Here is a 23,950-nt window from a genome sequence, read left to right on the forward strand (position 1 = left end):
TTACTGTACTACTGCATTACTAAGTTTTTTGAAAGCCAGAAAAAAAAAAAAAAAATTACACACACACACCCAATCCCACATTTCTGAGACAAATGGGGATATTGCAGGTTCCAAATGACCTGTTCTGCCATTTGTTTAAAAGCTGTAACTGAAAGGTTTGGAAACACAAGGAATTTAAGGAAGTTTAAAAAACCCAAACAACTCTTTAAACTAAACAAAACATAAAACAGGTTCCCACACATCACATGCAATCAGTTTTGTTCCAAGTATTTAATACTATCAGAAGGCTTTGAAAATCACAGTTCTCTAAAATAAAACAAAACACCTGTTTCTGATATTACACAGCTGAAGGAAAATCACCTCTATTTATCATGGTTCAGAACTCTGTACAGTACCATGAAAGAGAACAAACACTTTTCCAAGGCTGCTAACATCATGCCATCATGAATTGGGAAAAGTATTAAAATAATCACAAGTTGGAGGCTGGTTCTCTTGGAATTTTTTAAATTTTTTTCCCCCTCCAGTTTGTTGAAGTTGAGAGGGTTCTGACAACAGTCAAAGTAAAATTCAGGTAAAATGCTTGCAACTGTATTTTTTTCCTTTATTCATAGTATATCATTATCAGTCTTCTAACAATTGGCTTTTATAATGTTCAAAGTCAATTTTATATATCATTGTCTTTTTTTTTTTTAACTACCATTGCTGTAATTATGGCATGCTGTTACTAAAAGTTGAAAGTTTATACCAGGATGCAACGTATTTCTTGAGTGTCACCCCTTTTAACTGCCAGCACCAAAGAAACTATTATTTATGAGCCAGCCAGCTTAGGACAAACAGAATTTCAGCTGAAGTGTTTTGCAACCAATATACTGAAAATGCAGACTATTTCAATGATTAGTATTAACTGACGTGTATTTTTGCAGGCTATTTAAGAATTGACTGCTATGCATTTAATCTCATTTATAGGGCAGGTTTAAAAAAAAAATACCCACAATAAAACCACAAAACAAACAAACAAAGAATCCCAGAAATAAAATCCCAAAATAATAAAGAGAAAACTGAGGGGGGGAAAAGCAAATACATAAAACGTTTTTTCCATAGTCCAACTTAAATACCTTTACGCAAAGGTAAAAATATTAGAGATGTAAGCTAAGAAAATGGGCCCATCGTGTTATTTTCAAAGTCACATGCATCAAAAGAGTTTAGATCAGCAAAACAACAGAATCAGACCCATTAAGGAACAAATAAACATACCACAGACTTGTTTCTGTTGAACAAGTAGACATTTTCAGGAGCATGCAAACATATCACGCCACCTGCTACTAACCCAGCCTCTCATTCATGGACAGAAAAATCAAGGTAAAAAAATAATGAAGCATTTTTTTCAAATACCAGCCTTACAAAACAACTGACATGAGCTGCCTGAACTACAGAGACAAAGAAAACTTCTTTCCCAAGAACAACCCATCTGCAAAGGTCCTCACAAGACACCAGGCAGTAAGTAAAGTGATATTTCACAAACAACAATCTCCTTTTCCTGTAGGCTAGGAAAGTGCAATAACCCACATGTCTAAAATTTTGAAGAATTTTCTTTGTGGCAAACCCACACTATCTCCTGTTTATACATGAAGAACACCCAATAAAATTGTTGTATGGCAAATAAAATTACCCTCTAAGTCTAGCTGTGAATAACTCTAAGCACATGACAGAAGAAGAATCAGCATGTTTTGGTTTAAACACAAGCTGTCTTCTTTTAATAGAGAGCCTGTCACACAGCAATAGGTCAGAGTCTGGCCTTTCAAAATCCTTACAGCGGCTTCTCAGGTCACTAGGGTTTAAACAATACTGCCAAAACTCTCAGTCACACACACACGCACAGACCAGCTGGTAAAAGATCTTCAGTGGTTCTCATTTTACCATGCCATTTTTTTTTCCCTTTACATTTCATTGAGGTTATTATTCTACAGTGCCTTCCAAATTCCCAAAGTGAAAATACGTCTTGTTTAGGGAGAAATGGTGCTACCAAAAAGCCTACATTTCTTAACTTTCTTTACCCTAAAAATACCTGGGGCCATACCACACTCTAACATAGAAGAAGTTCTAGGCAAAGCTTGCTTTTTTCCAAGTCACATTTTGACTTGGCAAACCTCAGCCCTATGGTTCATGGCAACACGCTGCCCACAACACCCCCAGACCTGCTCGTCGCCCCAAGATTTCAGAATGATGTCTAAGAGCAAAGAACACTGCCCAAAGTGCGGCACTCAAAAATTCTGGATTCACTCCCAAGATTCTCCTTTCCCACACCCTGCTGACAACAGTACTGTGCTAGAATCCACTACGACACTACATTACTTGTAACTACATCAACATGTTGTGTGTGAAGACAGTACACAAAAACTCGGGCAGGGTTTTTAACCACAGCTGTACTTTTCCATGAAATACAATAAACCAACTACTGTTGTGCTAATTCAAGAGATCCTAAAGCCTATAATTATGTATGCCTGTAGAAATAATTATAACTCACACCTTTTAATTCTGCTCAGCAGGTAGTGCTAATGTCTCAAATGCAATTTAATAAAATTAAAAAAAACATATTAAAGTAACTAGTCAGTCACAAATAATACTGCCTGGCACAACATAAACAACCTGTAACTGCAATATCTGATAAGCACATGACTTCACACGTCCTTTCCATTTCTATTTTATTTCCATGATATTAATGTACTACATTTCTTTGCAAAACATTGTATAATCCACACACAGTACCATTTTACATATTAGCACTTTCAGATGTATTCCAGGACTACATTCCACTTACCACATTCATATGCCTATTTGAAAACCTTTCAGTTACTGATTTCACATAATTTTCCTCCCATAATCTAATTAATGTGCCCAGTAAGATCTAGTAGTTGCCGTAAAAAGTACAGCTGCATGAAGCATGAGTTCACATTGTTGACTACAGTTTTATATAGTCTTCAAAAACTGTTTGAATTATATTAGCAATAATGCTTATAAAACAGAGTAACTTTCCCAGAAGTGCACAAGTTCACTAAGGAAGAGGGATAATCAGCAGATCAAATGCCACACACTAAGAGTACACTGCAGCTGTTGCAATCTCTGCCTAGTGCTGCACTGGGCCACGTGCGGCAAGAGGCAGAACGCACCCACCTGTGTTACCATGCAAAGGTTACCCACCCGGGAGAGGCAGGTTATTGAGCATTCTTTTATGATCAATGGAGAAATTGAGAAAAATCATCTTCTGGACATTTCTCTCTCTGACTTCAGAGACCCTAAACATCTAATTTGAACTAGAAGCTTGAATTCAGCAGACCCACCAAAGAGATTCCCACTTTAAGAGTGCTTAAAACAAATGAGAAATAAAGAACTAGATAAAATCAGAAATACCCCACAAAAGTAGAAGCAAATCTGCTATTGTGAATATTAGAAAGTAATTCTAAAACACTCAAAGATAATTCTTCTTCCTTTAAGGGACCTTTTGACTCTTTCGTTCCTTTCCTAATTTGTGCAAGTTATTCCCCACCCACCCCCATCCTTTTTGATGGGGGAAAAAGAAACAAAAATTCCTTCCCTCCTACCCTGCCTTTTTCTCCACTAGCATCTATGGGAATCCCTCTGACGCATAGTGTTACATCATTGCTTTTTAAACAGAATTCCCAAGTTATTTTATTAGGTATATCTGTACTAAAATTGGTGACATTGGTGGACTGAAATGTGTTTCAAGTCCTGCATCAACACTGCAGAATTCTTATTCTAATATTGACTGGCACTATGAATAACTGTGTCGAATCTGTTATCATATTAGCACACCTGTCCAGCTTCTTTCTTTCAAAGTATTTATTCTTCCTTGTTTGTTAAGACAAATTTAAATACCCAAATTCACAAAGCAGTCCCCCGTAAGTATCCTTAATACAATGGAGTCTCATCAGTAGAATTTTCTGGAACTACACTCACAGATTTATTAGTTCCCCCACACAGCTATTGTTTAAAAGATCTTCAAAGGGCTTGTTTACTAAAACAAGTGCCAATTGTGTTTTCAGTTGCACTCAAACTGCCTGCAGTATGGGGCCACCATGCTAAAGGAGAAGAATGCCTTTGTCAACTGCAGTTTGAAGTGCTGTAAACAGATTGATATAAAGCACCAGAAGGTTTACGCCATAGTGTCAGCATTTCTTCCTCCGACTAAGCAACTCTGAATATGCAAGTAAATTTAACAATATTTTTAAAAAAGCAACAGTATCCTATAGCAACAATATAAAAGGTTAACATATGTTATCAGTCTATCTTAAGTTTTACGCCACTCTTCATCACGTTGGTGATGAAGCTGAGCAGCTTCCTATAAATAGGGAGAACATCCACTAGTGATATCAGACAAAGTCTGAATTTTCTTTAATCCTAAGTATACTTAAGTGAAAAAGTTTTGTTGCAGACTCCTTTGAGGCCAGGATTTCATCTCCTCACTTTTTACTCATATTGAAGTCTACACCACGGTTGCTCTTGCAAGTGTTAACCTGGTTTCAAGAACAAGGTTTTCATTTAAATAGTTTTATAGCATCTTCTAAAAGGTAAAAGTACTTTTGAAATAATCTCAATTTGTGAAATAATCTCAACTTCCAAACATGTTTCACACTCACAACTATTTCTGCAGAATGCTATGGGGAGGAGCAGGGAAGAGTGATAAATATGAGAGTTCAGACTCAGAGAGTACCATTCAGAAGGCACAATGGGAGAACAATGAAGATGAGACACACAGAATAAAGATGAGGCACACTTAACAGTTAAAAAACAAGAGCCTGTATCTGTTAATCTTCCGCCAAAATATACGAGGATCCATATCTACCTCTTACTTTGGTGTCAAATAAACTATGAAGATAGCCAAGTATTCAAGGACTGCATTTATAGAAGAAACATAGATCATGATGGCCATTACAGTACACTCCATCTTAATGTAAAAATGCATCCAATTTCTTTTTGATATGTTCAAAAGCATCTTTCCCCATATAGTCCATGCGTCCTTCCTCCCATTTTCTCCGTTCATCTTCTGGACTTGGTTCTTCTGGTTTGAAGTGAATAGACAGCTCTGAAACAGAATGTGCGACCTCGTTCTGTGGGAAGAAGCAGAACAGTGGGGAAAACAGTCATTTGGTCGTTCTCATGTCAGTGCTGTGAAGTTAAACCTTAAATGTCAAACTTCTGCTTTATATACTCCCAGTTAAAACAACAAACCAAACAGTATTCAAACACTCATTCTTGTTTTGATAATGCTATCTCATTTTCCCATGCTTTTACTACTTTTCATAGCATCTTTGAACATACCAAACATTTACTTCACTTGTCTTAACTCAGACCTTGACATACTCAGAAACACCACAATGAGAATAGGACAAATACAGCCTGGTTAGAGTAAAATATCTCCTACAATAAAGTGTAAGCTTGTATCTGTGCAAATTTTATCTTCAACTGGCTTTCATGTGAACATAAGTTCCTGGAATTTTAGGTCATTTGTTTTATCTGATCTCCTGTGAAATCAGTGTTGTTTAGCAGATGTGAGACACCTTACCCATATAAATTACTTCAAAAGATTGACACTATTCATTACACCTATTCATAACTAGTTCATTTTGAATGACAGTCCAAAATTATGAATCCTGATTCAAGATCAAGCTATCATAGTTGCACAAATGCAAGACACATTATTAGAGATAATTTCAACCAGGTAAAAGGAAAACTGTATCCATGATTGACCAATACCAGTAAAACTGGAACATCCCAACAATTATAATCAGTAATAAAGATGAAATATAACAAGGACTAATCAAGGCAACTGAAACCTGCTTTCAGTACTACTCCAAGAGGCTTTAAGGCAAACAATTCATCTCATGTTGTAAACAAAATCACAATCAACCAGAATGGCCTTCCAGTGAAGCCCTCACAAATTCCATATTAAGATGTTTCAGAATAGAACTTAATGGGCAGGAATCAGTGGCTTAAACTGCCCAGATCCCCTGGAATAACCATTACGTCTGCCAATTTGGGGCAGATAAGGCACAGGGACTTGCACAAGACCTGCACCTGCAGGCCAGGTAAGGTATTTCAAACAGCCTACATGACCCTATGTGCTTGGGCATCTGCCTCCTTCCATACGTATGCCCACTGGGGTCCCACTCTGTACATGACTTTAAACATGAATAAACGCTCTGAAGAGCGTGCTTGCTCCCTATATATCCAAATATGCAACAATACTTGGTATTTAATTTCCAGGCTTTGTATACACACAACTACAGTAATGCATGAAGATTCCTTTCTTTACCATTGGCAAGCCTTATCAACAGCTTTGGATGCCATTAACGAGACGACAGGAATCATCATGTTTTTAGAAATGAAGAATTTTAGCTATGGCCCAAACACCCCTGGCTGCACAGGAGCTACTGTTTCACCTACAGTTTTGTTTCTCAGTCTTAAAGTATTTCACGGTAGTGCTTCACAATCATACAACAGGCCTCATTAGGGAATGGCTGTGTTGTGTACCTTACGAGATAAAAGTCCTTGGCACCCTGTCACCCCCATCAATGCCAAGTCTGTCACCACTGTCATGCTGCCCACAGATAAATGCAGTGCAAGATCACAAAGGAAAGCCTAGTAGCTTAGGTTCCATGCCTGACTCACTGTAAATTCATTTTCCACTTGCTTGGAAACATCACTTAGCAGATTAGAAGAAAAAAAAACCACACAACACAAAACAGAACAAAAAAAAACCAAACAGCTTTACGTGTGTTAGTATTGGAGAGCTAAAATTAATACCATGCATTTATTACTTGGGGGCTAGGACAGGAAAATATACATTTAAAAACTAGAAGTTTTTAAAAGAAAACTAGAAAGGGATCATACCTCAGTATTGGAAGCAGTTAGGGAATTACATATCTAAAAGATTAAAGAATTTATTTGCACATTGCATCATAACTAGTTAAGATTTCCCAAAATTACATTGGCAGCAAAGACATGCATGCAACAGATGTACAATGCAGAAAGCTACATGTACCAGTTCTGAGGCTTCCTGAAACGCAGGATGAAATACAAGTTGTTCTGAAGGTCTGTCAGGCTCAGAGAGATGGACGTTAGAACCGCTTTGTTCAACTTCACATACAGGTTGCTAAAATACAGCCACTGAGGTTTTATTAGGAGAATATTTTTTCATAGTTTCCTTATCATGAGAATTCATACAATACAAATCAATTTCAGTCTTGGGGTAGGGGAAAGCAACGGATGGGAGGAAAAGGAATGAAACACGTTATCACCCAGGACAAAATTCATCTCACCCAGCTTTAACTATCAAAATGGTATTCAATCTAAGCTCCTACTATAATCAATCTAGGATAAGTACCTCCAGAGGGCAGCTCAGCTCATCCTAAAACGGGTTCAAGTGCCTGTCATTCTTCAGTGACTACAGAAACAGCCCAGAAAGCTAGCTTACAGTAGATGCCTACCATTCACAAGGCCAAACTTCAATGAGAAAAATCTCATTTTAGGATAATAGCTTGCTCTAACTCATGTGCTTTATATATACATAGAATAAGAACAGAACAATGCATTCCAAAACACAAGTAAAATAGACTGCCCGAAACATATTGCCCCAAATATTTGCCTTTGCCAGATATCAAAACATTAATGAGTAGACAGATCCCATTCTGAAGTGTCTTCCACCAAAATCAAAACAATCCCACAAGACTATTGAAGCTAAGCAAGGAAAAGTGGGATGATGGTGTTCCTAAGAAGAGAATTGGGCTATTAATTTCTAATACGATCTTCTGATAAGCCAATCCTACTAATTAAAAAACAAAAGAAATTTAAATTTGAAGGACACTAACTGAACATTTTTTTTTTTTACCCCAAGCAAACATATTGAAAATGTGTCCCTATTTGGTTTGAGCATTTCCAATGGAGTCAGATGTATGAGACACACAAGATAAGAATAATTTATTTGCAAAAGATGTGTTAAGTTATAGAGCTGGAAGTTTTGCAATTTTCCTTTAGCCCCTCCAGACTCAGGGCGGAAAAGAAAGGAAGGAAGACTACAGTTTTACTTTATGGAGTAACCGTAGTCTAAAGGGATTAAGCACTGAACATAATAAAATCTGTCTTCATCTTACTAGAGACTAGTCTACAAGTTACAACAGCAGATGACATTAGAACATTAATTTTATTTTCTCCCAATTGTACCTTGCTGTAGCATGGTTTATCATGCAACACGTAATGATGTACGGCTGCAGAAACATTGTGCTGTTATGTCAAACATAAGGGGAGTCAGTGCAACAGAAATACCCAAATACAAACACCCAAATACAAGAACAGTGACAAAAGAACCAGGAGCCCTACAATGATCATCAGTGGATTCTTTTAAGATACTCCTTGTTGCCCAAATCACAGAAATTTGGGGAAGAGTTTACAGAGTCAACACTTTGGGGAAAAAAAAAAAATTCTACAGAGGAATGATAGAAAGGATTCTAGTTTTAAATATATTAATTCACAAGAGTATTAATATTCAAAAGATTACTTTAGCAACAGAAATTTTTTGTATTACACTTTATTAAGTACCAAACTTCGAATAAGTAATCTCTTCATAAAATTCAATGTAAACTCTTTCAACCTCCAGACACATCATGCATGCATGACTAAAGATTAAAGAAAATAGATAATCTTTAGACTGTTTCTGACACTAGCAAGAAAATTCAATAGCTACAGCTAAATTGAAGAAGATATAATTTCCCAGATAAGAAACATAATTTTTAAAAAATCTCATTTTAGTATATCATTTTACTTTGTTACTACATATAGTAATAGACATCATACTTACAGCTTTGAAAGTGAGTTCCTCAGGTGAACATGCTGTGGGATATATTTCATATGTCTGCTCTGGAAGCACAGGCATTTGCAGCGAATTGGCCACAGAAGGACTGACTTTTTTCAGTGTAATTTCAACTCCATTGAAAGTATGCTAACAAAAACAAGAACATCTCACCACTGAAATGCAATTTTGCAGGAAATTAATATCTTATTTACAACAGTTTCACTACCTTACAGGGATCTCTGCATTAAAGGAATAAGTTAATAAATTCAAAAAAGTTTGCGGTCCCAGATTTAGAGCATGTAGCAATTTACATTTTGGCACTCATAAGTATGCTGGCATCATCAGGAGGTAAATCTAACAGGTATTTCCATCTTTGTGTTGCCGTGGCTGAAATATTTCTTTACTGAACAGTTGCTTAAAATTTATGCATGTTAAAGTATGAGATCAAAAACTACCCATTCCTTCCTCTGCTTTCCAATTTCTCATGAGGTTAACAAACCAAATTCCTCTCTGGGACTTTGGTGGTAATCGTCCAACTGATCTTATGGGACTATGCCATTAGTTCAATGATAGTAATAGTCTAATATTAAAAAAAAAAAATTACATATGCATAAAAGTGATCTAAATTGTCATGTCTGGATACAAAATTAAAAATCATACTTCTCCTACTCATTACTTTATGCTGCTGGTCTCCAAGAAATCATCCATTTATCAATGGATTTTTTTATTCTATTCATGGAAACCATACATTGGTGCACTTCCTTGGCAGAAAAAAAAAAAAACAAGTGTAAAGAGCTCAGTAAATGCTTGATGACATGAGTACCGAATATAACATCCTAAATGTTATTAACACTGCCTTTGCAAATCTGACTTATTTGTTATGACCCTCATGAAACAAGTTTAATGCACTTACGAAAAGGTAAATTTTACTGTAGTTCAAGGGCTAGTTTGATGGCCTACATCAACTATCTCCAAAAACTCAAAAGTCTGTCTGTTTCAAAGCCAGATTATCACCTTCTCTGGCTAATTTGTATCATATTTTGTGTTTAATTTGCAGAATCTATACACATACATTCCCATACAAACTCTTCATAAGTTAAGAAGGGGGATAGGGGAAACTTCTGGAAAGCCAATAGTACTAAAAATCCATCCTAAACTGCTTCTAGAAGCGATCACTGCTACCACCAGTCAACAGATACTATGTTTTTTTCATGTAATTCCTTCCTTTAGCAAATACATCATTTCCAGAATTTTTGTTGTGATTCTGGGATATTCCCACAAACTTCTTATTAGTTACCTTGCATTCCTCGGATTCCGATTCTTCTATCTTTTGAAGTTTTTCTAACAAAGGCAATATACTGGCACTGTATATATTCCACCAGAGGGCAAGAAATGATAGCTGATGAAAAGATCCAGAGGTGGTGCCATCCTGCATAACTCTCTTTGTTTGAAGGTTATATTTGTAGTTCCAGGGCTTTGTCGCTCCCAAGAAGTGAACAACTTTGGCATCTCTACCAAAACTATAGAGATTAAACATACAGGTCTATACATTAAATATATATACAAATTTTTTGCCTATATAAACTGCTAAAGAAAGATGCTTACTCTTACTGGTGAGGTAATTTCAACATTTTGCAACAGCAATACATTCAGTATGAATATATACTTAGTAATTTTTCTATCTTATTATTTTAAGGTATCTCATTTAGCATACAGAAGTCAAAAGGCTGCATTGCCATTTGCTTCCAGCTGTTGATTCTAGTAGAAAAGTTCATGAAGGAAAATGACAGGCTCATGTAGTATCATTTCCAGTCCTCCCGCATGCTCTGTTCACAAATAAATACCCCTTCAAACACTGAATCAAGAAACTTGATTATTACTGATCCCATATTAAAAATTACTGATAAATACACCATCCTAAGTTCGCCTTCCAGTAGGAGTGTTTTGTGCAACTCGAGCAGTAATTTGTGACACCCTAAATCCAACTTGCCTTCTGCCAGGAAAGTTTCCTAACTGCATTGTCTGAAGTCATATAATTACTAGCACAAATTTCATTTCACAGAAGAAACTAAGAAATTGTTTAAAAAAAATTAAAAACCCCAAACAACTGTTTCCCATAGAACTGACTGGAAAATGGAACAACATTCAAAGTAAAGCTGTCAGAACCTAATGCTAAAGTAATCTACATCTTTTCAAATATGAGAAAAGTTTCTCTGAAACAACATATGAAACAGTGTAGCCAGCTCTGGGACTCTCTGTGTATCCAGATGCAATACAAATGTCTTGCATGTGAGCTTCTACTGTATGATTTTTACATAATATCATTTCTGACTGTTGTAATTTATAATCTACAGAATATGCCATTATCATTCTTTCTTATAATAGAATGTCTGTTAAGAAACTACAGAGGTTTACAGTCAGTCAGAAGTGTTACTACTTACTGATTGAAAGCAGGAACGTAGGTGTATACAGCACTGCTGCTTAAGTTATAGAGGAAAGGTAAGTGCTTGCCAATATCTGCTGTTGCCCAGTTGCTGAAGAAGCTATTCAACAAGCCTTGATCACCCCCTAAAGAATATATAGAGCAGAATTACTATCATTATGCATATACTCAAATTTACATCAAATTTTCACATCCAAGGATGGGAGTGAGACTGGTGTGTTCATGGGACTGCAACTTGGACTTCACAAGATGGCCATGTGAGCAGGTACAAGTGAATAATACCTGATCCACTCCGATGCAAGTTCAGTGTAAATGGAGTCCTATTGTAATATATGAAGAAAGGAGTAGGAGAGGGTTTTGTTCTCCCTCAGAGCAGAAGACTGAAGATCAGTTGTATTTCTCTCTCCTAAACCAGACAGCAAAATGAAAACTTACTGAGCAAGACTCAGACACAATGTTCCTCAGACACTTTTCTGGGAAGCACAGTCCACAATAAATCAATGGGTCTTAAGTAGCGTGTAAGAGGCAAAGGTCTGCACTTTAAATTTTTGTGGGGGCACAATTACATAAAGCCCAGGGAACTCCTGCCTTCCTCCATTCTGCCAGATAGCATGGAAGCTTTGGGAAAAACAGCTTACTGAGAAGGAATCTAACATCTTGCACTTCATCCCTTATGCCTTGCCCCTTACCATCAAAGCTGCCATGTTCAGCAGCGAACCGGAGCAGTAGGTTGTAAGTTTTCAAAGAAGGTCGGAACACAAATACACCACTATTAAAGCAGTCAGGCCAGCCAGAATCAGGAGCTGCTGAAAACTCTTCTCGATCAAACAATTCATCGACATTGCAAAGCACCTTAGAGACAGTAGGAAAAAAGAAAAATTGTTCTAGAAAAACATATGCTCTAACATGAGCAGCTAAATCAGTACCAATAGAGTAAACTGCTAGTTTAGCCAAGTACATAGCTTGCAGACCATAAAAGCAGTGACAATGCAAAATATGCTATGGGTCAGAGCCTCTATTTCTAATATAATAAGGCAACATTAATTGTGGTTCTTCATGATTTCTCTGATAAAAGCTCAAGCCCTCTGAAATTATTTCATAACACTTGGAGACTCTACAGAAGGTCCCTTTAAATATTATAACATACCATGAAAACACCCAATTTCCTTCAAGGAAATGGAGAATACCAATCAGGTTAAGGTTAAGACCACTTTTAAAGTTGGTGGAAAGCAAGCTGTGCAGTTGCTGAAAGTCTGGACCCCACCCACAACTGAGCAACTGTGAAAAGCAGGAGAAAAAAATTTTTTTAGGAGAAAGATTACTTCACTGAATCTAAAACAAGCAAAAAAAAATATTTGCCTTCCTCCTTTAACATAAAGCAGGAAATCATAAGCCTCTCCACCTCATCCCCTGAGAAAAATAACTTAATTTGTTTTTTAATTCAAATACATTCCTATTAAATTAAAATGCATCCCAGTCTTCCAAAGTGAGCCAAGTAAGTGCAGGGGAAAGCTGACATGATTGTCCTTGCCAAAATTATAGCCCTTTTTATCTCTATACCTCTAAAAGATTTAAAAAAAAAAAAAAAACAAAAAACCAAAAAACCCCCCATACACAAACCCCCCAACTAATTAAAGTTTCTGGGCTTTTTTTTAACTCCGTTTTAAGAATGACCTGCCTTCCTGACCAGAATAAGTCCAAATGAAAGTATATGAGAGCGAGCTATTTTAAACATCTGTCAGAAGCCCATTTGCATAGTGTGTGTTTGTGATATCTATTGAGGACAGTCCTGAGGCTACTCTTAAAACAGGATTTATTTCTATGCAGCTGGCAAAACCGTGAGCATAGCCAAAACATGCCAGCTGGAGCTCCTGCAACCTTCTGACTACCAGCAACTCTGGTCACTTTATAGCCTGGTAGGCTGCCTGACAAGGAAGCATCCCGTACTCAATTAGCTCTTTAAGACGGACACAAACATTTCCACAGCTCCCACTCTACTCACCAAAGTGTCTGCATCCATGAAGACACATTTGCTATAATGAGTAAGTGTCCAACAGTGAAGTTTAGTGAAGGTTACACCTAGTTCTGGCCTCTGCATCAGAGCCAAACGGACTGAGTCAGCGCTGTCAAGCGCATGCACCTCTATGACTTCATCAAACACACTGCGGAGGACAGACCTACCAGAGCAAGCGGTGGAGAGAAAGAAGGGAATTTAGAAAGGTTCGTCAGAGTTCACTTCTGGCATGAAAACAGAGACGCACAGTACTGCATTTTTTATAACAATAACAAAAGTTAGACTGATTGGTTAGAGTGAAAAGTCAGAAGTTTAAAGTCTTTGTAAACAGTCTGCTGAAGTGACAGCTATCAATCAGGCCATCAACCATCGCCTCTTCCACTATGGGGCCAGCATCTCAAAAGCAACAGGTGCTGCATGGAGGAGAAGCCAATCCTTATTTTCGCAACTTAATCTCCTATAGAAACACCAACAGAAATTAAAGCAGCTTTCATCCTGCACAATTGTCTCTGAAGAACAGCATCACGCTGCGTTCCCTGAGCATTGCACGGGATGTGGCATGCATTGCCAGCACAGTCATTTGAGTCTATTACGCCATGCCCAGGTAAACGCAGCTTCAAAACTGCCCCTTTTAAAATAGGCAATATATACTTGCTCACTATTACAAATCATCTCAAATGAGACTTTTAGGAAGATATCTTTTTTTAATGCATATCTTTCATAAGAATTTTATAAGTGATACCAAAGTAGGTAATTTCCCTTCAAGACACAAGAAAAAAGTCTTTTAAACACAGCTTACTTGTTTGTGTTACAATATTAACTACAAAGTCCTGGATGTCATACAAACACAGAAAAAGAAAAGCCTGTGCTGATTATCTAGATTTCAGTCATTAGCTTTTGCTTGACTGATCTTCAAGGGTCGGGAGTTAATGGGGAAAGTATTAAAAGTAGGTGCGGATTTTTAAAAGCATAGTTCAGTTATGTACTTTTTAAAAAATGCTATCATTGATTAAAAAAAAATACATTATAAATCTTTTTCCCCCCCATTGAATGGGGATTTAAAAAAAAACATGGACATCATATCCACCCAGGATGTATACAGTATTCCCTCAGGAAGGTCACAGTGTTCTGACAAAATCCATACTATGAAAGCCTGTAAAAACAGATTTCTGTACATCTAATCACAGCAAAAATGGGAAAATATGTTTCTTGAGCCAGATGCTTGAGTGGCTGGACCACTCAGTGGATAAGGAATTGGCTGGATGGTTGCACTCAAAGAGTTGTGATCAACGGCTCAATATCCAAGTGGAGATCAGTGACGAGTGGTGTTCCTTAGGGGTCGGTACTGGGATCGGCACTGTTTAACGTCTCAACGTGACCCAGCAATGTACACTTGCAGCCCACAAAACCAACCATATCCTGAGCTGCATTAAAAGAAACATGACCAGCAGGTCAAGAGAGGTGATTCTGCCCCTCTACTCTGCTCTCGTGAGATCCCACCTGGAGTACTGCGTCCAGCTCTGGGGGCCTCAGTACAAGAGAGACATGGAACTGTTGGAGAAAGTCCAGAGGAGGGCCACAAAGCTGATCAGAGGGCTGGAGCACCTCTCCTGTGAGGACAGGCTGAGAGAGTTGGGATTGTTCAGCCTGGAGAGAAGAAGGCTCCAGGGAGACCTTATAGCAGCCTTCCCGTACCTGAAGGGAGCCTACAAGAAAGCTGGAGGAGGACCATTTACAAGGGCATGTAGTGATAGGACAAGGAGTAATGGGTTTAAGTTGAAGGAGGGTAGATTTAGATTACATATAAGGAAGAAATTCTTCATTGTGAGGGTGGTGAGGCACTGGAACAGGTTGCCCAGAGAGGTTGTGGATGCCCCATCCCTGAATGTGTTCAAGCCCAGGTTGGATGAGGCTTTGGGCAACCTGGTCTAGTGGAAGGTGTCCCTGCCCACGGCAGGGGGGTTGGAAATAGATGATATCTGAGGTTCCTTCAAACCCAAAACATTCTATGATTCTATGCATTGCAAATACTATCACATAGCATACAGAAATCAGGAGCTTGCACACTTCCCAAGCCATAGCAGATCTAAGAGCTTAAGTAGCTATGGCATGTCATGTTCCTTTTAACAGCAACATAGTCTTCCAAATAACAGGGCATGAGTTCAACAGATCTAATGAGATTTCTGTACACGCAATTTTATAGTGCCTGTAGAATCACAACCTGAGCTGGACAGCAATTTAAAAAGAAAAAAAGAAGAAGCAAAAATAAATTAATTTCTCATCATGATAGCTGCACACCAATATTTTAAGATTATCAGGCATCTGAAACTGAGCCCCTAAGGTTTATGGAGACTTCTGATGTCCCAGGTGGTTATGTATCTTGCTCTTTCTAAAAGAGAAACTCTTGGGGAAAAAAAACAGTAGTGCCTTTATTTTGGCTCAAAAGCAAGACACTAAAACCTTAGCTCCCAAACTTTCAGTTTGTGTTCCCAATTACAGGTTTAAGACAACTTCCAGCCATAAGCTCTACTTTTGCAAGGGAATTCTTATTAGGCTTACAGTCTTACCATGGTTGTTATTTGAGACTCCTGTCAGAAATCACTAGCCAAGGGGCAAACTTCTAGACATAATGCTGTGAAATTCACAGGAAGCCTATTAAAATCTTTCACGCTTTTGTTTATTCTTCCATAATATCAACCTCCAAAAATATATGAATCCTTACCTCATCCCACTGGAAACCTCTGGTGTAATTAGTACTGCCAATTTTCTAGATGTCATATGGTTCCTCAACGACTGTCCGAGAACCAGAGCACCTTGACAGTACACATCATCAGTAGCAAGGGTCACAAAGGCTTGATCCGTTACTGTGAGCAAATATTCAGAAGAGTTACTTTACAGCTTTAACATAAGCTCTTTTGGCAGGTTCCTACAATCTTCCTCCTCCAGCTAACCAACAGGCTGCAGCTTATAACAACCTGCAGTCCCTGTGATAAGCTCTTTTCTTTCCCAAACTCCCCCAGAAGACAAAACTGAATAGAAAATCCAGTGAACCTGATTGCAGAATGTATACTTCTGAATTTTTTGTTTGTTTGTTTGCCTGATTTACATAATAACAAGTATTAAGTTTTCAGACTAGCCTTAAACAAATAATTCCCCAAGTCTTATTGCCCAAACATAACGTCAATCAAAAAAGCCAATCTGTAAATATTTAGATTTTATATTTAACTAACACAGTATAACACAACCAATAAGGAAAATGTTCCTATTTATACAGTGCCAAAAGCTAAGGAAAAAAACCAGGATGTTAAGTACTAGCCAGAAATGTCCTCTTTCCATTACCTCACCGAATCAACCCATTAGGCATTATTCTTTGCCCTGTCCTCTTTGTATGGGAGTAACTGGTGCTGGCTGAACAAATGCAGAGAAATTACTACTGAGGTAGGTACACCTCGCAGAAGCTAAGGATCCCTGCCTCAAGTAACTCCATGAAAATGAGGAATGTCCCCCATTGTCAAGAAACCCAGGGGAAAAAAGTTACAATAAAAAGCAAGCAAGCTACACTCCAGCACAGTAGCAGACACAATGTATTTTGTAGAGATACCAGGCCTGTGGCAGTATCAGGAGGGGCTGCTTCTTTAGCTCTGCCCTCCAACAGAAACACCGTTATCAGGGTTCTCTTGGGGAGAACCAGAACCTACAATTGAGCAAGGTGAACAGCATCCTCAGAGCAGAAGGAAGACCTCAGCTTTCTAGGCTGCAAAATTAACCAGAACAAGATGAGCAGGTCGCACAGATGAGGGGGAATTCCACTGAGCTCTACAGAGTTTCAAGAAATACTTCTGTTGAACTACTTGTTTAAAACCACCATCATCTTAAGGGACAAGTAATTACGTTAAATAAATTAAAACAACCAAACAATAACAACAAAACCACCCTGTCATATAGTTTCCAGGCTCTGTGAGAGACACTAGGAAAGAATCTCACAGAACTAGTTGCGGAGAACCCAACAAATGATCTCATGGCTGCCTCAGCCAGAGGCTGCCAAATTGAATGAGTTCAAACCTCTAACTTAACATCAAGGCATTCAATGAAGTATGGTTGGTACCAGTGACAAGTATTTTCATTTTTCATGTCCTCCAAATCCAGAGGAAAGCACAGACCCACTCATATGCTGTCTTCTCCCCTGCTTTTTGCCCTACCTCCCACTCATCTCCAGCCAAACCTGAATTTGAATCAAGCACATACATCTTATGTTTGCTGGCATTGCAACAGATCCCTGCACCTCAAAAGAATCCCAGGAGTGTTAAACTTCACCCAAAAAAAAAAAAAAAAAAAAAAAAAAAAAAAAAAAAATTTAATCATCCATACAAACTTAAAATAGTTTGCAGATCCCTCAGCTAAAGAAAATTCCAATAACATGTTTAATCACAATTTCCAGAAGAAGCAAACAAAAAAAGGAGCTTTCAAATCTCCCATTATTATAACAGCTTAAGCAAGTTATGGCTGTTCCAGAAAACAATGAATAAGGAGTCGCTTACATAGAGTGGTTTAAAAGGGCAGTTGTGCAAGTGAGGTGCTCCTACTGCAATTTTCCAAAAGGTTAAATGAGTAAATATAAGCATACATAAAAAACCCCAACACCCCACACAAAAAACACGCAAAACAAAAAAACCACTGAAGGCCACTTTAGCAATAAAATTATTCTCAAAAGACACAAAGAGTCAGCAAAGAAAAACACTTTTGTGTTAAGCAACAGGCATCTTCAGCCAAATAAAGGTAATAAAACAACTACTGAGAGGAACGTTGGGGGTAGGTTAATAAAAAAAGCAAACTGTGAAATGAGTGGGAGTTTAAATCTTAAAATACTGTTTTAAATAACAACCACAAAACTGAAGACATAATCTTCTTACTGCTTCTGCAAATTCTTTTAGCTACAGAAGCTGAATTTTTACATAAGTAATACATCTAAAAATATACAAGCTACTCATCAAATACTTCATCAAGTTGGTACGGCAAATTACCACATCCTACGTACGCTTTTATGCCCTGTACCTCTCAGGCTAAAGTTGTGGTCAGAATCACAAGGAAGAAAACTGCCAAACAAATACAGTTTCTAAGAAACTCTTGCTAATATCTCACACAGAAAAGAAACCAATTGTCTCTTTTGAGAATCAGATGTGGGATACATATTATGGCCGCCTTAATAGAGTGAATCATTACAGAGATAATTAAATAGATAATCAAACTATTGACTGAAACCATGCAGCAGTAAAATATTTCTGGTACAAAGAGAGAAGCATGTCCTAGCTATTTTAAAATCATACAGGGGCATCACTAAACCACTAAGGATCCATAGGGAATTAAAATCAGAAGATTGTATCATTACTTGTTCTTTCATCTAATCCCTGTTTTCAAGGAAGAAGTGTTACTTTACTTGCTTCATTTAGAAAGTTCTTTGGAACTCTGTCCCTATAAGTAAATGTTTTATTTTTATAACTGAAAACTAAGGATCAGATTTTCATATAAACTTGTGAAAGTAAACCCTTTACCTGAAAATTCCCATTTAACTGAAATCAAGGACAACACTCCTTTAAATCTAATGTACACAGGGCTTCACTCACTGACTTTAAGCTGCAAAAGAAGATTTGATCTTTTAAGTTTGAAGGCCAAGGGTGTAGGTATTTAAAATTCACTGAAACTTTTTAACTGTCAAGTGCAGCTTTACGCATAACTTTCAATTCTTTGTGCTGAATGACAATAGGATTTTTTTATGGAAAATACCTAGTGTGAACAGTATTAAGTTTTCAAGCAAATTGTTTTCAAGCTGTGGAACCCTATGGCTAATACCACTGACTCTCAGTGAATTATGAGAAAAGTGTATGACTAGAGTCACATTAAAACCATGTTGTATGAATTTATAAATCTGCTCATTTCTCTTGTCTGGATTACCCCACAGCACATGAAGATGCAAATTTAGAAATCATTGTCATCAGCAATGGCTCCTCAGTTTTAATACCTAGCAATAGTTTCTCAGAACAAACCAAGGATTTTCGAGCTTATAATTTTGGTGAGTTATTTTAGAGCCTGCTCTGCAGCTACAGACAGCAACACAGAAAAGACAGCAAAAACAATGTGAATCACTACAGTCAAGGTGATTTTATGTGAAAATTGTTACACTTTTTTAGCCAAGATGACCAACTTCTTATGCTACTCACTCATAGCAGTAGTACCTCTGTCAACACTGCCACAGGCAAAATTCTTCTGCAGACCTGAAAAACAATTCTAGGGCAGCTAAAAGCCTTGCTTGGAATCCACACCACAAGCGGACTGGGTGGTGCTCACTTTGATGTTCACATAAAAAAAGAGAGAGTGAATGAACAAACACCAGGTGCCCACTCAGAATCAGGACAGACTCACCATAACAAGCACTGAATGAACCACATGCACCTGACAGCTTCAAGACAAGTTTAAGTAGAGTGGGATTTTTTTCATAATCCACTAGACATAGCTTTTTAATATATTTCGTTCTTTCTTCTGATAGACAGAGAAAAGATTAATGTGCTCTAGCTGTGACTCCTAGAGTAACAATTCAAATTTGCCAAGTTGCCCACTTCAGAATTGCAACAGGAGACCAGAGACTCATATGCTACAACTTTCCTACCAGCATATTCTAAATAACACATTCCCATCTTATCCATAAAAATAAAAGCAGACAACGCAATAGCTAAAAGCCTGCAACAGGCTGGTTAGGTCCCCACCATGTACTGCCATTCATACGAACCAACATTGTAACATCGCTTTCTTAAATTCCTCCCTGGTACCATCTGTTGCTATTTTGTCACCTCCCCCCTTCTACTTCAGACACAATCTGCAGGACGGGCAGGCGGCAGTCCGGACCTGTGCCCGCCGAGCCCAAAACACCTTTCTGAAATCCCGAGCGACGATGATATAAAACACAGCCCCAACTCGCATCACGTTTTCTAACAACAATTTTGTTACTCCCCCTCCCACACATAGGTCCCTACGCATCCTCCCCCAGAAACATGTCTCAGTGAAGACGTGTTAGACTACTGCAAAGATAAAGCAAGCTACAGGCCTTCTCACTTCTCTGATCTAGCATGACAGTATTAGAAGCACTTGGAACAGAAAGCTCTGCTCCAGCTGACACCCAGAACCTTAAAAACAGTCAAGAACTATTTTGTTATAAGTAGGTAAAATTAATAATGATGTCAGACAGTAACCTATGTCAGAAATTGTTATGCAAGTTTTCAGCAAAGAGGCACTTCTTGCCATAGTAAACAAATCACAGCTGGCAATTTTAATTCCCATGCTTCCTCAGTCTGGGTCCAACAGTAGAAACATTTACATTACTGATGAAGGTGGCACCACCAACACTTTTACACAGACCTTTTTATAACAGAATATAAATTGACATTTAATGGCATGCAATATTTCTCTTGGTCTAACAAAGTTCTGCCTGATGTAAAACCAGATTCTCTCTTATCCTTTATTAAAACAACACTGAATTTTAGTAGACAGGATTATGACTGTTAGTTTGGAGGGCTATAGAAAGTGTACTTGTTTCTCATTCTGTGTAGCTTTTACTATATATCTTTCAGCTAAAAAAAGTTACATTCTGCTTCAAGACCCTGCAATTTTGTTATTCAACAGATAGCAAATTATCTTTATGAAAAATCAAGTGCAACAATATTATACTATGCAAATAAGCATAACAGCACCCAAAACTAGTCCCAAAATACTAACATACCAGTTTGAAAAAAATGTAATAATAATTGCTTAAGCAATCCAAAGCCAGCACAGAGGACTTGATACATTAAGTTAGATCTTTCCAGTCTTTCAACTCTCCTTTCAAGAAAAAAAAAACCAACACCCAAACAAAAAAAAACCCAAACAAACGAACCAAACAAAACCAAACCACAATCCTCTAATCCCTTAATCTGCAGACTCCCTTTCTGCATCTTCCCCCAGCGCTGAAGTGCCACATACATTAATTCAAACTCAGGATTCACCAGGCCGAGTGCCCAAGAAGGTACGTTTGTGACACCCTTCACGTGGTTCAACAAACCCAACTTAAGGGGCTGCCGCCCAATTGTTCCTCACTTTTGAGAGCAGGTTCACGAAACGAAACAGCACCGACACCCAGCCCGTGCAGTTAGCCTTAAACCAGCCTCTCATGGCTTTAAGGATAAGTGAACATAACCGGTACCGCTGCTATGTAAGCAGGGACACAAGAAAGGTTTCTCTGCCGCTGCCTCAGCCAGAGGAGCCTGCCCCAGCCTGTCTCCCTGCAGGTAGATCCACCAGGAAGGTGCCCAGAGGCCTGGGCAGGCCAATCTGTACCTACAAGCAGAACGCAGAAATGTGTTTAGCTCTTTCATCCCACCGGCGAGACGCCTTAAATCCTAATCTGAGACTGCTAATTACAGCCCAGTACTCTGGCTGATAATGAAACGGAGGAGACCCTCGTCCGCGCCGGGGTGCGAGGAGGGAAAAGGCCCCGGGAGGAACCGGCCTGCGCTGCCGGTGCAGCCCCGCCATCCCCGAGAGACAGCGCAACACAAACGAAGCGGGGTGCAGCGAAACGCGACGGCAGCCCCTCAGGCAGAGCCCGGCGGACGGACGGGGCCGCGGTACTCACCGGACATCCTGCGGCAGGCGGGAGGGGCACGGCCCAGGCCCACGGCGCCCACCTCTGCCGCCGCCTCACCTGCTCGCAGCGGGCCCGGTAAATCGCGAAATGGGATTAGCCTCTTTCCTGCTGAAGACAGTGGTAGGTGAATTATATTCGCAGGGACTCCTGCGCAGCAGAGAAACGGCATTAGCGGCAGAGACCATTTGGGAAGGTTGACACGACCCACCCCGCCCCCCGTTGCCGGCGCGGCCTTTACTGCAAGGGAGCCATCCTCCTCTCGCCCCCTGCCCCGCCGTGCGCCCCCGCAGCGCCCTGCCCCCGAAGCAGGGCAGAGTCCCGGCAGCCGCCGCCTGACACGGGCCCCGCACCTGCCCGCTGCTCCAGGCTCGCCCGCCCGGCGCCCCCACGGCGCCCCCACGCCCGGCGCCCCCCCACCCCCGCTCCCACGCGCGGCGGCAGCACCGCGGCGCCTCCCGGAGGCGCGGCACGGCGCTCCAGCCCCATTGGCCGCCGCGGGGCAGCGCCCCGTGGAGCCCTCCCGTCATGGCGGGGGTGGGGGGGTTCTCGCCTCTCTTCCCCTTCGCTCCTCTTCCCTCCCGTCCCGTTCCCTGCGCGCTGCTCTCGGAAGCTGTGGGTTTCTGCGGGACGTCCAGAGATCCTCCCTCAGGCGCCTCCTCTCGGGCCATCCGCCCGGCAGGCTGCCTGCCCGCTGTCCGGGGGCGCTGGGGAAGGAGAGGCACCCCCTCACCCCCACCCCCGCCGTTGTTTCCAGGCTCCCACCCGGGAGAGGAGGGCCGGCCGGCCCCTGAGGGGCTGCGCGGCGGCTCAGGCCGACATCGAAGAGAAGAGCAAGCCCCGTGGCTGGGAGGGAGGTCGGCCCCGCACCCTGGCTGCGCACCCGCCGCGCCGGGAGCTGGGAGCACCCGGTCCGGCCGCCGGTGCGGGGAGCTGCGGCCTGCGGGGGCCGGAGGGTCAGGGCGGCAGGCTGACAAAGGCCTGCTCCTTCGATTGCAGCACTCCTGTGCAGAAACGGAGAGGATGAAAGATGAGCTGGGGGAGACTACCGTGCAGCCCTTTGAGGAAAACCTCAACGCCTTTGATGGTGAAGATTGCAAGGGGTGGAAAAAAAAGATCTTAGAGCACGAGTAGTGTGACTGCAGCGTGGTTCAGGGTAACCTGGGTACATGGGATTCACCACGAGTTAAGGGAGTCTGCTCCTTAACCTCTCTGAGCCACCATAACACCTATAGGTACACACAGTCAGATAACTTGTCACCCAGGTTGTGGTGGGTTGACCCTGGCTGAGGGCCAGGTGCCCACCAGAGCAGCTCTATCACTCCCCTCCTTCATTAGACAGGGGAGAAAAGGTACAATGAAAAAAAAACTTACGGGTCGAGATAAGGACAGGGAGAGATCATTCTCTAATTATCATCACGAGCAAAACAGACCGAACTTAGAGAGGGAATTAATCTAATTTATTACTAAGCAAAACAGAGTAGAGGAATGAGAAATAAAACCAAATCTTAAAACACCTCCCCCCACCCCTCCCATCTTCCTGGGCTCAACTTCACTCCCGGCTTCAACCTCCGCCCCCCTCAGCAGCACAGGGGGACGGGGAATGGGGGTTACGGTCAGTTCATCACACGTTGTTTCTGCCGCTTCTTCATCCTCAGGGGGAGGACTCCTCTCATTGTTCCCCTGCTCCAGCGTGGGGTCCCTCTCACAGGAGACAGTCCTCCATGAACTTCTCCAACATGAGTCCTTCCCAGGGGCTACAGTCCTTCACGAACTGCTCCAGTGTGGGTCTCTCCCATGGGGTGCAGACCTTCAGGAGCAAACTGCTCCAGCGTGGGTCCCCCACAGGGTCACAAGTCCTACCAGCAAACCTGCTCCAGCGTGGGCTCCTCTCTCCATGGGTCCACAGGTCCTGCCAGGAGCTTGCTCCAGCGTGGGCTTCCCACGGGGTCACAGCCT

General features: G+C 40.5%; 1 protein-coding gene across 8 annotated transcripts; it reads right to left on the minus strand.

Annotated features, from left to right (window-relative positions):
- Positions 1-2,878: 2,878 nt before the first annotated feature.
- GYG2 (glycogenin 2) lies at positions 2,879-22,996 on the minus strand. 8 transcript variants are annotated; one of them, XM_075736590.1, is made up of 10 exons: positions 22,875-22,996; positions 21,983-22,102; positions 16,046-16,187; positions 13,312-13,486; positions 11,999-12,161; positions 11,308-11,434; positions 10,164-10,386; positions 8,873-9,013; positions 7,061-7,171; positions 2,879-5,126 (listed from the first exon to the last, which is right to left on the minus strand). In XM_075736590.1, the coding sequence occupies exons 2-10, from the start codon at positions 21,987-21,989 to the stop codon at positions 4,965-4,967; spliced, it is 1,251 nt and encodes a 416-aa protein (XP_075592705.1). In that variant the 5' UTR covers positions 21,990-22,102; positions 22,875-22,996; the 3' UTR covers positions 2,879-4,964. The 8 variants fall into 8 exon arrangements, with proteins under 8 accessions (XP_075592705.1, XP_075592696.1, XP_075592689.1 ...); XM_075736581.1 differs by lacking the exon at positions 22,875-22,996 and adding an exon at positions 22,345-22,436 and having other exon boundaries at positions 21,983-22,099; XM_075736574.1 differs by lacking the exon at positions 22,875-22,996 and adding an exon at positions 22,345-22,435.
- Positions 22,997-23,950: the final 954 nt, after the last annotated feature.

This window comes from Balearica regulorum, chromosome 1 (assembly GCF_011004875.1).
Source record: "Balearica regulorum gibbericeps isolate bBalReg1 chromosome 1, bBalReg1.pri, whole genome shotgun sequence".
Lineage (NCBI taxonomy): Eukaryota > Metazoa > Chordata > Aves > Gruiformes > Gruidae > Balearica > Balearica regulorum.

What these genes read in the sequence shown, in the direction of transcription:
- GYG2 (XM_075736548.1), bottom strand. Translation starts at nt 22,163, where the DNA reads ATGCCGTTTCTCTGCTGCGCAGGAGTCCCTGCGAATATAATTCACCTA. An exon ending in TCATGGATGCAGACACTTTG is followed by an intron (nt 12,162 to 13,311) that starts GTGAGTAGAGTG and finishes ACTGTCTCTAAG; the next exon opens with GTGCTTTGCAATGTCGATGA. An exon ending in CGGAATCCGAGGAATGCAAG is followed by an intron (nt 9,014 to 10,163) that starts GTAACTAATAAG and finishes TGTTTTTGTTAG; the next exon opens with CATACTTTCAATGGAGTTGA.